Source organism: Hesperophylax consimilis, chromosome 8 (genome assembly GCF_061612785.1).
Source record: "Hesperophylax consimilis isolate HC1 chromosome 8, BYU_Hcon_1.0, whole genome shotgun sequence".
NCBI classification, from domain to species: Eukaryota; Metazoa; Arthropoda; class Insecta; order Trichoptera; family Limnephilidae; genus Hesperophylax; species Hesperophylax consimilis.
In genome coordinates this window covers 14,100,074-14,116,641 of record NC_142843.1, presented here as the reverse complement: position 1 = coordinate 14,116,641, position 16,568 = coordinate 14,100,074, and the positions used below count along the sequence as shown (strand labels likewise).

Here is a 16,568-nt window from a genome sequence, read left to right as displayed (position 1 = left end):
ATACAACAATAATATGCAAAACTGTCACTAATCCTTGCTCTTAAAAAACGTGACATTTAAAAAAGTTTAAAGATATAGGTGCTATGAAAAATGTCAATAAGAATCTTTCCAAATCCAGATAAACGATAAAGTACCTATCTATAATGTATTTTATCTGCAATTATTTTTATTCTATTCATATTTGTGTGCTATTTTTTGATTCTGTACACAAAAAATTTTCATTTTGGGAAGTCAGGGTACATCAGGGGGAACTCCAATCGAAAATTGGAACAGAAATATTGTGACGTCATATTGTTGCATAACTATATCCACCAATAAAAAACATAAACTGTTGAAGGTGAGTGCTGGCTGGGCTGAACATTTATGGTTGTTTGATATTTTGATCTCGAACTACGCCATTCTCGTGTATTTTTGACGGATTTGAATATATTGTTTACCAAAAATTAGCGAGATGTCCGTCCGAAGTAAAAGGCTTAGTAGTTCGTTCCTGTCGTGAGGTAATATTTTGACATTTCAAATGTTAATTTTTTTTAGTATAATAAGTAGGCTCTGAATGAAAATTGTACTGTCTATATATTGGCATATCTATGGTTAAATAGAGGACCAATTTGTTTCGTACAGAAAGCCCGAAGATATCAATTTAGTGAGTGGTTTATTTATGGGTTACATCCAGTGAATTATCTCATTAGCGACTAGTCATAAACAGATCGTATAGTAATGGTGGACGTTTATTTATTTACTGACATCTTTATTCTTAATAAGATGGCAGTCAAACAGGAACATTCTGAATATATAAATTGGTAAAAAATATAATACAAAATCCAGAGATGTGCAAAATGGGTACCCAAAACCATTTGAAATGCAAAATGGAAATGGGTCAAAACTTTTCCATTTGAAAATGCAAAATGCAAAATGGTTTTTAGAAAAGCATTTCAAATGCAAAATGCAAAAAAACCTATTTTCAAAATGCATTGAAAATGCAAAATGGTTTCTAAGGTCAAACAATCAAAATAATTATAGAATTTTTAAACAATTTTGTCATTTAATAATGGACATCAATGTAGAACAAACATATTACATGATGGTAAATCCAAAAACACCACGACTACGAATTATGAAACCACAAAAAATTTGCGCAGGACTAATGTTGCCAACGTAAAAACATAGAAACTGCTATCTAACATTTAATATTACAGCGTCATGGCCCCATGTTCAGTATTTGAATCAGTATTTTTTGTAATGGTATCACTCAATTGCCAGGGCTCCTACCAGGGAGCAACTTGACAAATGTAAATTATCTCTCATAGCGAGGTTGAGGACCGACTGATATTTGGGGCTTATGAAAAAAATATGAGTGGAGATAGTAGGAAGAATGTTGCAAAAAAGCATTTAAAATGGAAAATGCATTGAGAAAAGCATTTAAAATGCAAAATGCAAAATGGTTTTTAGAAAAGCATTTAAAATGCAAAATGGAAAATACCCATTTTGCATTTCCATTTGAAATGGATTTATTTTAAATAAAGCACATCTCTGACAAAATCCAAATGTATACATTGGTAGAAGTTCGTCAGTGTCGGAAGGTTCACTCATTTATTAATCTCAGCCTTGGCCAGCCCTACACGGACTCAATTGGAGTAGTCCACTCAGGGTGTTGAATTTCTAAGGCGCTTGTAATACCTAACCTAACACATCGCCCTTAAGATTATTTTTCATAAAAACCGCACTACACAAAAATACAAATCATCGAAATATTATTGATTACAGTGATCACCTACCTAGGCTGATTTTGACAAAGGTGTGCCAAAATTTTACTTGCGCCAGGCGTAGTTTGGCTCAGGGCAGGTCCTGATCTCAGTCACCAATCCGTTCCCCTAGATGGTGTCATTCTTTAGATATAGATACTGAAGTTGTAAGTAAAATAAAAGAGGCATTCTATATCATAACATTTTAATGATTGCATTTATTAATGTTATACATATATCTCTGCAAATTTAATTTGTTGCCCTAGAAAACTCATATCATTTGGATATGCATAGTACTTTTGCAATGTTACATTATTACATATTCAACATTTCGTATTATAATATAATATTATGTACATACCCAAGGGATAACATAACAAACCAACAAGTTAAGAGTTAGGTTTCCAGTCACACTTTGAGATTAACTTTTTGCATTTCGTAAATGTGTAATAATAATAATTTATATAGAAGTCACCACTCAAGTATTCATTTTATTATTGTAATTAAATACTGAAAAATAATTAAAATGCAGCAAACGGTAAAAATGCAAAGTAATCATAGAATAAATATTAAAAAAAAAGATTTGTAATGCAGCATATTTTACTTGTTTATTTCATTGAGACAATATAGTAAATAAATTGTGTAGAATCAGATTTTAACGAACACAAAAAAGAAATAGAATTTAACAAATTAATCTTTTAACCCTTTCGGACCATGCAAATATTTGAAAATATATAGATTTTAGAATTTTTCCCTCCCTATCTAGAGCGAAAAAAAAATTGCCAGTTTTCGTTTTTCAATTGCTGGTGTAACTAACTGGCTTTGCGCACTATCTTTAATTGGATTTTAGATAGTAGCCATTTTCATATTATGAAATGTGATTTTTATGTTCAATTGACAATTTTTTTTTAAAAGTAAGTTTCAAAGGTAGAATGTTAAATTTATTTGTAATTTTTTTAATCAAATTAAATGTTATATTTTTTGTACACATTGTACGATTTGTCATTTTATGTGAAACACGCCCTCTGAGATAGAGAGTGATGGTTTTAATTTAGATCTGAAAGGGTTAATTAGTTATTTTTTTTGATATCTACTTAAAATGATTACCATTCTATCTCTTACAAAGTGATCAAAATGTTGATATTTAAAATGATTTCATGACTAAAGGCGCCTGCAGAAATTTTCTGCCAGAAAATGCAAAAGACAATGTGCAAAACAGTACCCAATTAATAGATTTAACATTAAAATTATTCTTTAAAAAAAAACTATGAAGCTACATAATATTTTACAATAAGACAGGCGAGCTGAGATTCGCCTTTCTGTTTGAGAAGATGGCAACACTATTCTATATTCTGATATTGTCTTTGATCCTGTAATATCTGTTGAGTGACCCAATTTTCAAAACATTACTTCTGGCGGGAAAATCTGTAGGCAGATTTGCACCATCGTTCAGTAAAATTATTTGTTACAAAAGAAACATCAAGGGAACGGAATAGGAGATTTTAGCAGCCGAGGAAAATTATTTGGCATTGGTTAAATTCTCAAGGTGGCGAGGAGCTACTCCAGTTGGCTGAGGACTGCAAGAACTGTGGCTGACTATCTTCGAAAAATAGGGCAAGTAATATTTTCTGGTATGTGTAAGTTAAAATCTAGAATAATTTATTGAGAAAGCATCACTGAAAGGAAATAACTGTCGTAGACAATATATCATCGACGAATAGACAATACGCCCAAACGACAAAAATCTAATTGTGCAGGAGTGAGAAATTTCCGTTGCTATTTTTCTACAATAATAATAACCCTATTTTGTGGCGGGAGTATTTCATTCAAAATATAACCAATGTCGGTTGTATTGGAAGTATAATGAACTAAATACATATTATAAAGGCATAGGCAGAATTCGCTTCTTTATCGAATTTCATAAAAAAAGTGATTTTCAAAATTTGTCGTTTAGGCGTTATTGTTACTTCGTTGACGATATGCAGATACAGAAAATTACATAAAAAAGTTAATATTGACAGTTATACAATCGTAGGAACAAAATAATTATCGTATGTATTGCCTTTAAATCGGTTTGAAAAATTGCAACTAAATCTTACTATCTAAGAAACTGTTTTAGTAAAAATTATAAAGCTCTGCCCTTTGTAAAATAAGACTGGATAAAGTGGTCCCAGAGGGAGCTCATACGTACGTCATCGATGATCGTCCTCTTCCTTCTCACACGTCTTGTATGAAAATGAAAAAGTCAGAAGATACTAAAATGATGACGTACACGTACCTCTCTCTGGGAATAGTACTGTATCATTATTTTGTACTAGAAGCTAATACTGAGTACATCTTTATGGAATATTTTGCAGTACCATTGTTAAATGACCTTTCCTAATTTTGAGAATTATTAGAAACAAATTACACAAAATATTAACTTATTCAATTAACCCAAAAGAAAGCGTACCATAGACAACTGAACCAACCGCTGTATTAAGCACAAAGGGTGTATATACCTCGGTAGACATATTAGGAATTTTTATAGACAACACGTAATTTTTGTATTTTATGGCTGTAGTATCTAAAATACACAATAGATAAAAACAGTATTGTAAATTACATAATATCTACAAGGTTTTAAATCTTAAATGCAGATACCTACTCCCTCTGAGCTTAACTATACTATTTGCACTGTTGTATCTGTCCATTTTGTATTTACATACTTATTCTACTGAATATAGTCTTGTTTTGTTAAATTTCAGTATTTAATATGTTCTCAATGACGAAGAGAAAAGAAAACACGAATAAGTTTTTTGAATCTAAGAAATATAATGGATTAACTGATGGTCTGAGGAGTTAACAGATGAATTTGACTTTATTAAAACAATCATACATTAAAATAATGTCAGTACGGCATGTTAATCACTTTGAGATAGAAAAGTAATTTGGAAACATAAATATTATAGATAGGGTTATAAAATGTGTTACGATTATGTGTTGTTTATAAAACCACCTAGAGATAAACATTCACTAGTGCGTCGCTGCTGTTCCCATACATTAGCAAATAAAACATACAATTTTTAAATTCTCCTAGTAAACACACAGAAACATACAAAATTGGCATAGATAATAATAATATGTTTAAACATGAAATATTTGAGTGTCCATTGTCCACAAACAGAATTCACAACGTTTCATGAGAAAAATAAACTTGAAATATTTTTATACAAAAGGCAATACCGACAAGCGTCGCGGCTCGAGGTACTGGGAATTAAGACTATCATTTGGATCTCTCGTCGGCTGAACTATGTCAGTTGGGCACTTCGTGGGCCTGGTATCGCGGCTTGTTGTGGGTGAAGGGCAGGTACCGGTACTTCACCATATGCTGAAGACAAACAAACAAACAACAAAATCATTACTGGCGGAACTATGACAATTGAATAATTAATTACAATCACTGACCCAATAATGTCTGGTAACTCATTATGTGCTTTTTTATGAGAATACCGAACAAGAGTCCCAACTGCTCCCAATCGTTTGGAACCAGTGAGACCACGGCATCCCCAATTGGGGTATGTTGAGAGGCTGAAGGTAGTTGGAGAGAGGAAGGAGATGAGAAGAGGAAGGTGGGGGAGTACCTGGCTATTCAGATCTGGTCACCAAATACGGTTAAAGCCATTTCAAGCTAGCAAGTAAAATTTATTCAATAGATACTAAAAATATTAAATATAGATAGATGCTGTCTGATCTATTGTTCCAGATTTCACGGTGAACACATTAGTGGATTGCACATTGTAAATATAGACATACAGGGTGTATCGGCACGTACCCGACAAACTTTAACCAGCTATTCCTTAGCATATTTGGAGTAAAAAATCTTATGTGCACTTTGCTGTCCGTTAACGTTTTTTTTTAATAAAAAATTAATTATTCATATTTGAACCACATGTCACCACTGTTTTATCCTTTGTCAAAGTTTGAAAACCCATCTGGCAAATATTTTATTCGAATTCCGTTGAATAATGCACGTGTGTACCTATATTGGCGCACACTTACAATCACAACGAAATGGCACGGCACCATTCGTCTCATTTTTAACTATTATTATTTAGTGTGTGCGAAAGAGCGAAGACGCTTTTTGACATACTTGCTTATAACAGCTGTTGAACACGAAACGCAATGCCAATGACAGTGATGTAGTGTGGAAATTTAATTTTTTTTGTTTTTAATTGAAAAAAAAAATGCTACCGGACAGCAAAGTGCCAATAACATTTTTTACTCCAAATGTGCTAAGGAATAGCTGGTTAAAGTTTGTCGGGTTAGTGCCGATACACCCTGTATTATATATTATTCTGCAATAAATGTAAAAAAATATTTTTCATGAAATATTTTGGACATCAAAAACCACAAATGAAAATTAATAACATGCATGTGACACTTGTATCATGTTATTATTCTTCCAATAAGTTATGTATCCCTGAGTAGGTGTCATTGAATTAATGTCAATATAAACTGATCAGGTTTCTAAGATAATTACTGTCTTTGGGAAACCACAACAGTGCCAGAAAACAATATAAACAACAATGTATACAAGAGATACATATGTTATACTATAAGTTAGTGTGGGTTTTTGGTCCTTTTCACTAGGGGTTCAGAATATCAAGAGAACTAATTATATTTGTTTACCTAATTCTTCAAATTTTACGGATTTCCCTCATTTTTAATTTCTCACACCAAGTTGTATTATTTTTTTTATGTAAGCAACACTATATTTCGCCATTATACAATATTAGGTATAAATAACAAGACTAACCAGGACAGAAGAACAAAAACCAGTAGGATTGGTTATCTTAATGTAAGGAGAAAAACTGCTGCATAAAGATTATCGCACACATATCAGCTTGGCATCGGATCGGTATTGTCTTGCCCCATTTCACAAGGACTCCTAAGGCGAGGTGATGCTGTTACGATTAGTATCCGTTGCAGTATGGAGTTTAATACAAAGCATTCTTAACGTCTCGAGCTGAGGCGAAGTTGATCTGGTGTAGGAGTGATATGTGTGCGACAACCTTTAATCTAATGTCCAATATATTGCCAATGGTAATAAAAATATATAATATGCATATTTTTTGACAAGACTAATTTTAGCGCTGAAAACACAAGCTTTGACCTATAAATTCCAGATAAGAATTTGTGCAAATTTCAAGATGCCAGACGCACAATACGAGATACAATTTTTTAATGATTGTCTGAACGAGATGATCCCTGTCATACTGCATACAAAGTACCTATTATTATTATTCTTCCTGAGACATTCCAAGAGAATTCTAGAATAAGAATTGTTTTATAAAATAATATTACAAAGAATTATTTGAATATTTCCGGACTTACTTTGATTTGGCGCTTCATCGTGATGCAGAACAGGGTGATGAAGTACATGACCAGAATGGGCCAGAACACGGGGATGTTGAAGCAGTCGAAGAAGGTGCAGATGATGGCGATGATGGTGCTCTTGGTCACCGACAGCCAGAACTTGAATTCCGGCAGTCTTCTGATAAAGGGGCGGAACTCCTCAGTAGCTCGGGTGGGCAGCGCTGGGCCACCTTCATCTTCGGCTGGAAAACAACAATAAAACATTATTTATCTATCTACACACCGTGTCCGGAAACTGGTGATTCTACATCATATAGAGAACCCAAAAAAACTTCTTATTTTAAGATTTTGATTTAAAAAAAAAAAATTACGTTTTAACATTTTTTTCAGCAACTAAAGGGTTAAAAATTTTTGGAACAGGTCTATGCTTCCACACATTTTAAAAGACATTAAACAGCTGATAATAGTGGACTTTACATTACACTTCGGACTGAATGTCTCACCACGCTTCGTTCTAAAACATGCTCCAAAACTTAATATTATGTGTGTAATAGCATTCAACCCGCAGTCCGAACGGCTAGTTCATGCGTCAGTTTGACTAATATGTCAGCGGTTGAGGAATTATACGTAAGGGTTCAAGCGCAAACTGTTCATCAGATGTCTTTACTTTTTGTTTTTGTTTATGGCTTTTTACCGACTGATTTTATTCAGTTGTGCTGCAATCATGTTTGTTTATAGAAAATCAAAGCAAAGAATTAATATGTCTACCATTGTACGAGGGTAGTCTGAAAAGTTTCTGACCTAACAAAGAAATAAGACATTTTTATTTAGTTTTCAACATAATCTCCTTGCAAGTCTATACACCTTTCCCAGCGATGCTCCCATCTCTCCCATGCTCCCAGGTGACGGCCTCTTCATTCGAAAATTTGTGTCCTCCAAGCTCAACTTTTAGCCGAGGGAACAAAATAAAGTTGCTTGGGGCTAGATCTGGTGAGTAAGGAGTGTGGTCAAGCAGTTCAAAATCGCAATTCGTGGATTTTCGCCATGGCAACCGCTGAGGTGTGAGACGGCGCATTGTCTTGGTGAAAATTTTTTTTTTTTGCAATTGTGGCCGTTTTTCCTCAATATCCGATGTTCCTGTAAGAGTTTTTCCTTTTTCAAGATAATCTATTAAACAGTCGCCATCATTTTCCTGGCCAAAGGAACAGTCTTTGCCTTTTTGGAGCTGATTCTACTTTCGCAGTCCACTGTCTTGTCACTATGTTTTTGTTTCTGGGGTGTAATGGTGTATCTCAGTTTCATCTACAGTAATTAATCGGTGCCATAACTCTTACTATTTGATTTATTGCACCTAAACTGCGTTAACAGAGCAAATGCAAATGTTCATTCGAACACATTTTTGGTCCAGAGCTACTAATCGCGGCACCCAGTGCATGGTCAGCTTTTTAATCCCTAAATTTCAAATCAATATATGACAAACTTTAGATATGCTCATAGCCTCTGCCTTCTCTCTAACCTTAATAATCCAACGGTTCTCTAGCACCATTTGGTGAACTTGAGCAATGTTACTGTCAGTGGTTGCAGTTTTTGGCTGTCCCAAAAGTTCATCGTCACCTAAGCTGGTACGGCCACGTTTAAAATCAGATGCTCAAAATTTCACAGTGGTAAATGATGGTCAATCCCTGTACACAACGTCCTACTCGGGTTTAATTTGCGTAGGCGTATTATAGAAATAACCAGACCACGCGCAGTAAAGTAGTGTAAGGCAAAGGTTTGTAGAACTGTCCCCTGTGGATCTTTTCTTCGTAGAATCTGTGGCGTATCAATGCTAAAATTGGTAAATTAAAACTAAATGGTTTAACAAAATATTAAATTTTGGAAACAATCTCGAACTATTGTTTACCTGATTTGCGATATGTAGTTAAGTTTTTACGCAGCCAGAAATTTGCTCGCCATTGTAAATAGGACTAGTAATTCGTAAGCAGATTTTACTGTAGAGGAATGGTGATATTACAATGTGAATTGCCTGTATACTGTCAGATTCATTTGTTGACAAATCACCGAAAGCGGGATGGGCATGCTGCCTCGTACGCATGTTGGTTTGTTCCCCTTTCCCTGATTAGCTCGTCTACTAATTTGAATGTCTGTGAATAGGTACCTACATATTTTTGTTAGCAAAAGTGTGGCAAAATCTTCAGTCAAAATCAAGTTGACTCTAAATTCATATTGAATTCAATAAAAAAGGGCGACGTCCAACAACTAATGTATAAAGATGATGATTTGAGCTGAAACGTGACATAAAATAAAGATTGGCAGTATAAAGAAACTTTTGTTTTTCCTGGCTTCAGTTTATTTAATTTATTTTTTGTGGTATTTTAAATACGTATACTTATCTATGTCCTAATACAATCCATGCCAGTTTATGCCATTATGCGAAAAGAGTTAGTAAAAATTTGGTATTTGAATCTTTGCACGAATTTGGCAATTAATCAAACATTTTTGAGGTATTCTCTTGCATTATGTATATTAAATGATGCAGTAAACCTGTGGAATTCAATGCTTGGTTCATAATACTAAATGTAAGTTATTCTTATTTATCTTATTACTCACCATCAAAATCCATCGCTGGATCGATCTTTGGTGTGAGGAATGCAATGAAAAGATTCAAGTGATAAATGCCCAAGGCATATGTGATAATGTACCATCCCTGTGGAGGAAAAAAACCCATTAGTTTTTGTATTAGATTTGGCAACATTCTTATCCATACCCAGTTTTCTCATTGCCAATTTCTTTTCAAACTAATCCTTATACATACATATATTCATTTCAAATATGAAATTAAAACAAAACATATAATGTGTATTAACTTTTATGACAAAGCTGTAATAGTTTTTAAATATAATCTCTTTCACAATTCGTCAGTATGAAGCAAATAAGTCAGAAATTCAAATTTAAAGTTGTAATTCTTTCAATGCTTCTTCTGACTAAACTGTTTTCACACCCGACTGACAAATCATTCATACATAATTCTTGCACAAAAAAATCAAATGATTTCAGATTGTTTACACAATGAAACTGTTTCCATTTCAAATTGATACAATTAAAAACCATAATGACAAGAGTTAAAATTTTGAAATTATCTTAACATGGCAAACAGAACTTTGGACCAGATCCTAAGCATATTTGACACTGATTTGGAAGCACTGCTTTCACCAAAGAATTTAGAAGAACGAGATGTGCTATGAGCAGTTCATACTGTGTGGAATTGTTTTGCCCAGTGTCGCCGGTTTTGTTCACCAAAACTAATGCACACCTTCGCTTACGCTAAGGTATCCGCACTAATACAGAGTACAGATTTCTATGCGTACACGTCCCGATAGTATTCAAAGTACCCTAATTAGGTAGTACTCCGCCTACGGTCCGGCGGCCAACATAGCATATCTCATTCTTCTAATATCTTTGGCTTTCACCTTCCCCCATAGCTTATTGGTTATGTACAGGGTTTTCCAAAAAGAGGTGTTATTTTGAATAGCCCGCTATTTTGGTAGATGTTACTTTTGAAGCTGTCATTTTTTGACATTTGACAAGTAGAAACTACGCCATTAATAAAAATGGAACGATACACGCTTCAACAACGCATTGAAATTATTAAAATTCACTTGAGTGAATCAAATGCAAATCATCTTGAGTGATGAGGCCCATTTCCACCTCGGTGGCTTCGTCAACAAGCAAAATTGTCACATCTGGGGCTCGGAAAACCCAAGAGTTATTGTTGAAAAGCCTCTCTATCCTCAACGTGTGACTGTTTGGTGCGGTTGATGGTCCGGTGGAGTCATTGGACCTTACTTTTTCGAAAATGAGGCTGGAGCAACAGTTACGGTGAATGGATTGCGCTATCGAGAGATGATTAATGATTTTTTATGGCCGGAATTGGATGGTATTGATCTGGACAACGTTTACTTTCAACAAGACGGCACTACGTGCCACACAAGCCACGAAACCATTGATCTTTTACGATTGAATATCAAAATAACACCTCTTATTGGAAAACCCTGTATTTTAGCAAATTTTTTTAAAACATAAAATCATATTAGTTGGAGCTTAGAGCCAAACTAGGTCAGAAGGTATGAATAATGTCAGTTCTCCGAATTCCTGATTGCAACATTTAAATTATTATAAACACTATGGTTACTTTCCGGTTACATATATATGGACACATCATTTAAATTAAAATAAGACATACTTCATTAGATTTTTTGTTCACCGTTTCTCTTGCCGATGTATACTGTGGCATTTTGGCAAGAACAAGAAATATGTACTGCCAGACAGGATGTTCAAATGACGTGTCCATTAACAAATAGTACCAAATTATGTTATAAGTTTTATTGTGTAAACTTGCATGTGATTGAAAATTCTCGTTCTCTAATCTCTCAAATCTTCTCTGAATGAGAGAAATATTTTGATTTGAATTTAAAAAATGATGATTTTGAATCACAAGCTCTGAGGCGAAGGACATGGAGATGGTACGGGATATAATATATAAGAGACGGTACAGAGGGTGATGAGTATGCCGCAACCCATGCAATGGTGACGTAGGACAAGGATGCGTACCTGCGCATAGAGGATGCGGCCCACAAAGGCTAATAGCAAGAGGACTGCAAACACCCACCGGCCCCGCGTGTGCGGCGTCAGCGAGTCCAAAAACACAGTGTAGGACTAAAAATAAAATTCTCTCATTAGGTAATCGCCTGCGCAATAAACAACGGTACTTCACCGTGAACCTTTTTAATCCAGGCACTCTCCTGGTAATAAGAGGCACGCCTTTTGATAAAATGTATCTCTCTTGTCGTAAGTGCTAGTTACGCAAAATAGCTACCAGTGTTTACACAAATAAAAATTTATGTAAAAGAGTATTTAATTTTTGCAATGATAATGAACGGTTACGATAATGACAACAGGCAAAAATGTTCTTATTTCAAAAGTAATTTTAAATATCAGGAAGATCATTCGACCTATAAAATCAGAATTCAATAAAAAGATAGGCAAGCTTCTATGGAATTGAATAAACAAATCAGGAAGATTTTTGGAACAATTTTGACATCAAAAAGGTGAGAGAAAACTTTGGCCCATTGTGTTAACTATAATGATGAAAGAATGCAACTGGTAAATGTGATTGAAATTATTTAGTTATATGTAGTTTTAATTATCACACGCCTTTGGAGGTATTTTTACGTTAACAGCACTCGATTTATTGTGTTGATGTGTAATTTAATTTAGTGTATTGACAGACCGCTTATATCCTTAGAAATCATGGCAAAGATGATTTACGTCCATTGCATTGGTTGGCATACTCACACACAAAGGTTTCTACATGTACGTAGCTTGGATTTAGTTCTTACCTCGAAAATAAGATTTGTATATGATTGGATTCTCTCAGTACACAGTAAACTGATCTGTACTGCTTTTTAATTAATCAGACGTGAATATTAACAATAAATAATATTGTATTGATTGTTTTATCTATGAAGATTCCCAATATTGTTACAGTTTACGCAAATTAAACGCAGCAGTAATAGTCTCATTTAGTAAATTTCAGGTAAAATATCACCATTAGCAGACAGAGTAACTTATCTGTCTGCCTGCTGATATTTAATTTATTTATTACCACTACATGGTCACAGATGTCGTTTTTAACCAAAAATATACCTTAAGAAGATGCCTTAGTGAGAAATCACTAATCGAAACATTTTTTAAAATAGCTGTAGGTATACCTAAGAGGAACCGCCGTTTAGCCTAGTTAAAAAAAACGTAAATTTGGATTTTAGGCCAACTAAACTGAAAAATTATTATTTTAATCAAAAAGTATTATGGCAAATATCTAGTGTGGAAATGTGCTACTTTGTGTTTTAAATTAAAAAAGTAAAGGCCAAATAAAGCATTCAATTTTTAATGATTTTAGAGGCAACTTTGGTATTACTTGTGAGTTAATGATAATTATTAAAAAAATACATATTGTGCTATTTACTACGCAAATTTGATGAGACATTAAATTTAAAAAAATTAAAATGGTTAAAAAAGCATCTTGAATGGTGTAAAATTAAATTACAAATGACTGCTTTATGTTGAAACACAAATTTGTTGTATAAATTTTAATTTGTACCCAAAAAACGCCTTTTTTCTGATGTTTTATATTTCTATATATAATAATCTTCCCTAACTAACACAGTAGTTAGGAAGATAATAATTACAACTCTAAAATCATGGTAAATTATATTATTTGATGACCTACATATATATATCACAATTTAAAACATAAATAAATAAAATAGCGCATATCCGTACTAGAGGTTTGCTATAATACTTTTTGATTTGAAATATTATTCAGTTTTACAGCCTAAAATCCAAATTTAAGTATTGTACGAAAAAGGTCACGCAGCCGTTACCCTTAAGCTAATTTCCCAATCTTTCCCTTCGCTCCATCGTTCAGCCTTACAATACCCTTAAGCTAATTTCCCAATTTTTCCCTTCGCTCCATCGTTCAGCCTTACAATACCCTTAAGCTAATTTCCCAATCTTTCCCTTCGCTCCATCGTTCAGCCTTACAATACCCTTAAGCTAATTTCCCAATCTTTCCCTTCGCTCCATCGTTCAGCCTTACAATACCCTTAAGCTAATTTCCCAATCTTTCCCTTCGCTCCATCGTTCAGCCTTACAATACCCTTAAGCTAATTTCCCAATCTTTCCCTTCGCTCCATCGTTCAGCCTTACAACATTTCTCCAAATGGTTATGCCATAGGCTCACCAGATCCGCTGGGCCATTGGGACTAATATAATACATATTTTAAAATTGACACGTGAAAGGAAAGTTTCCCGTGTTTTTAGATGTTCATCACTAATTTCTTTAAAACACAAATGTTGAAAATAGTATGGTGCATGCAGACAAACTACTGAAATAATCAACATCTACACTACAGAATTTGCAGAAAAAAATTAAAAGTATCCGATTATCAAAGTACAAATCCCATTTCCGAGGATGTGAACTGTTCCATGTCGGTAGTTGAACTCACTTGCTGAGTGACAATTCTGGTTATGAACGCTCCCACCAAGATGGCCGAGGCAAGCCATCTCCCCTTTGTGTGTGGTGTCCAACTATCTAGGTACCCCTGGTAAATCTGCTCACGTCGAGGGCAAATCAATTAATTATTAAACAACTGATATTTCTACACATCATAATCACAATAGAACAAATATGTGCAAAATACAAAACACAGAAAGAATTGACATCTATGTTTTGCGGAGGAAACCAAATGTGCAAGATAAAGTCAAATATAGTTAAAAAATGTTCTGAGAGCATCTTAACTGGGAAATTAATTGAACTCTCACAATGATAAATAGACTAACCTGATTAAAGATAGAATCTCTCTTATTTATGTCAAGATACATTTTCTCATTCATTTTGAAGGGATTTGAATTTAGCAAGAGGGTGAAATATTTTTAGTTGCAATACTTTTGATACAGTTCCCATTGAAAGAATATACATATATAATTTCTAAAGATTGGAAACATGCTAAAGATGTTTATGCTTTTCATCATTGAATTGGTTTCATCTGTTGGTTAATTATAAAATCTTTTTTGTTTATAAGATCATTACAACTTATACAAGATAGATAAAATGTATTGTGTACCAAGAAAAACACGGTGTTCGGAAACTCGCAGTACATGCGGGGAAAGTGATGAGTCCTGGAATCAATTTTGTGGTATAAATTTTTTGATTTGAGCTCTCGTTTTCGAGTAAATCAAGTGCTTAATAACAGCTGTTTAATGTCTTTTAAGATGCGTCGAAAAGTAAGCCCGACTCCAAAACATTTTTAAGCCTTTAGTTGCCAAAATAAATATTTTTTTACTCTCTGTAACTCTACATCACATAGAGAGCCTAAAAAAAATATATTTACTAGTTTCCAGCTTGTACTACGAGTTTCCGGACACTGTGTATAACAGTAATATTCGAATGATGACGAAAATTAATAAGCAATACTTTATTCCGCCAGAAACAATATTTAAAAAAAAACAACATTTGCACAATGACAATTTGTTATTGTCAGTCTCACAGTGGCATGACTTAACTGAAGTAATTGGAGTGCAATAAATAAATTGTTTTAGAATGTTAATTACAAGAGGGGAACAAATCATTCATTTAATATTTGACAAGATAGCAGACAAAAAAATGTCACCGAAACTTGTTTCAAATTCTTACTCATTGAACAATTAACATGATCTTCGGCAGAGGTAGAAGGCAAAGGTAATAATAACAAATTAATTCATGACTTTTATCAATTTTTCTTGTAATATTTTTTGCTTAATAATTGTGACTGCTAAATTAAATTATAAAAAAAAAACTATTTTTAATTGGATAGCCGGGGAATAAATAAGTGATTGCTTCCTACTTTGCTAATCAAGGTTCAATTCCAGGACTTGGTACATATTAAATATTATATACATTTTGGTTACATGGCATAACTTCCTCTACTTAGTTTGAAGATTATAATTTTTTTTATTGAATGAATACTGCTATCTTTATTTGTTCTATAAAGAAAACTGTAAATTTACTAATACAGATAAACAATCAAATATTTGAAATGAATATCTGTAAATGACTGTATTCAAATACAGGTAATAAGACGAGTACCTTCATTATAAAAAAAAACATGATATCAGATAAGAAAATAACTGAAAAATCACACGATATTGAAGGATATTTTCAGATATGGGTGTTGCAGTATGTTATGTTTTGCGATATTGAACTGGCCATCGATGTCAAGGGAACTAGTAGCAAGTCATGAAGTGATGTCACGAATAAACAAGACGGAAAACCTTACCTGTGATAACCTAGTCCATGCCTGGGAAACGATATTTTTCCTGGGCGGGGACAGCTCCGCGTCTTGCATCATCTTTACTTATCTAGAAATAAGAAACATCAACTGTAAAATCATCGTCGATCTGCACAATATCACAATCCGCTGTCAGAAGTAACTCGATAAGTACCTACTATTCGCCTACTCCTCTGACAGTTAAACTATGGAACTCAAGCACGCCAAGAATGATGTAAACATTCAACAGAAATAAATCGCACGAGAGTATTCCGGCACTTCGGATAACACTATCACAATATTTATCATGATTTTTGGACAATAATTTGATTAATATGAAGGTTACGCACCGTTAAAAAAAACTGACAGAAGAGCCCGAATACACTTCTTTTTGTCAGTACAAAATATTATGTTAGATAATCTAAAACGCCGTTACTCCTTATTCATGTCAGTTAATTAGAAGGCAATGATTTATCCATTTCAACATATATTTCAAGGAATTAATTTTTATCCACGTCAGTCAGGTCAGGTTACACTACAATCGGTCAAACGTCTAGTGTTGCCATACACTTGTTGTCATAAATCATTCATTTGCCGTTAA

The 16,568-nt window shown here is 33.7% G+C and overlaps 1 protein-coding gene across 5 annotated transcripts; it reads right to left on the bottom strand.

The window, feature by feature from the left end:
* Positions 1-1,959: 1,959 nt before the first annotated feature.
* LOC149421588 (protein RER1) lies at positions 1,960-16,517 on the bottom strand. 5 transcript variants are annotated; one of them, XM_089634903.1, is made up of 6 exons: positions 16,143-16,517; positions 15,977-16,058; positions 14,168-14,272; positions 9,711-9,807; positions 7,119-7,342; positions 1,960-5,112 (listed from the first exon to the last, which is right to left on the bottom strand). In XM_089634903.1, the coding sequence occupies exons 2-6, from the start codon at positions 16,046-16,048 to the stop codon at positions 5,038-5,040; spliced, it is 573 nt and encodes a 190-aa protein (XP_089491029.1). In that variant the 5' UTR covers positions 16,049-16,058; positions 16,143-16,517; the 3' UTR covers positions 1,960-5,037. The 5 variants fall into 5 exon arrangements, with proteins under 5 accessions (XP_089491029.1, XP_089491030.1, XP_089491031.1 ...); XM_089634904.1 differs by lacking the exon at positions 14,168-14,272 and adding an exon at positions 11,712-11,816; XM_089634905.1 differs by having other exon boundaries at positions 16,147-16,517.
* Between the last annotated feature and the right edge of the window lie 51 nt (positions 16,518-16,568).

Bases quoted from the DNA above. Each gene is read 5' to 3' on its own strand.
- LOC149421588 (XM_089634903.1), bottom strand. From the start codon at position 16,048: ATGATGCAAGACGCGGAGCTGTCCCCGCCCAGGAAAAATATCGTTTCC. The intron at 14,273-15,976 runs GTAAGGTTTTCC...CGACGTGAGCAG, and splicing joins CATGGACTAGGTTATCACAG to ATTTACCAGGGGTACCTAGA. The intron at 9,808-14,167 runs GTGAGTTCAACT...TTTCCTCCACAG, and splicing joins CCAGAATTGTCACTCAGCAA to GGATGGTACATTATCACATA.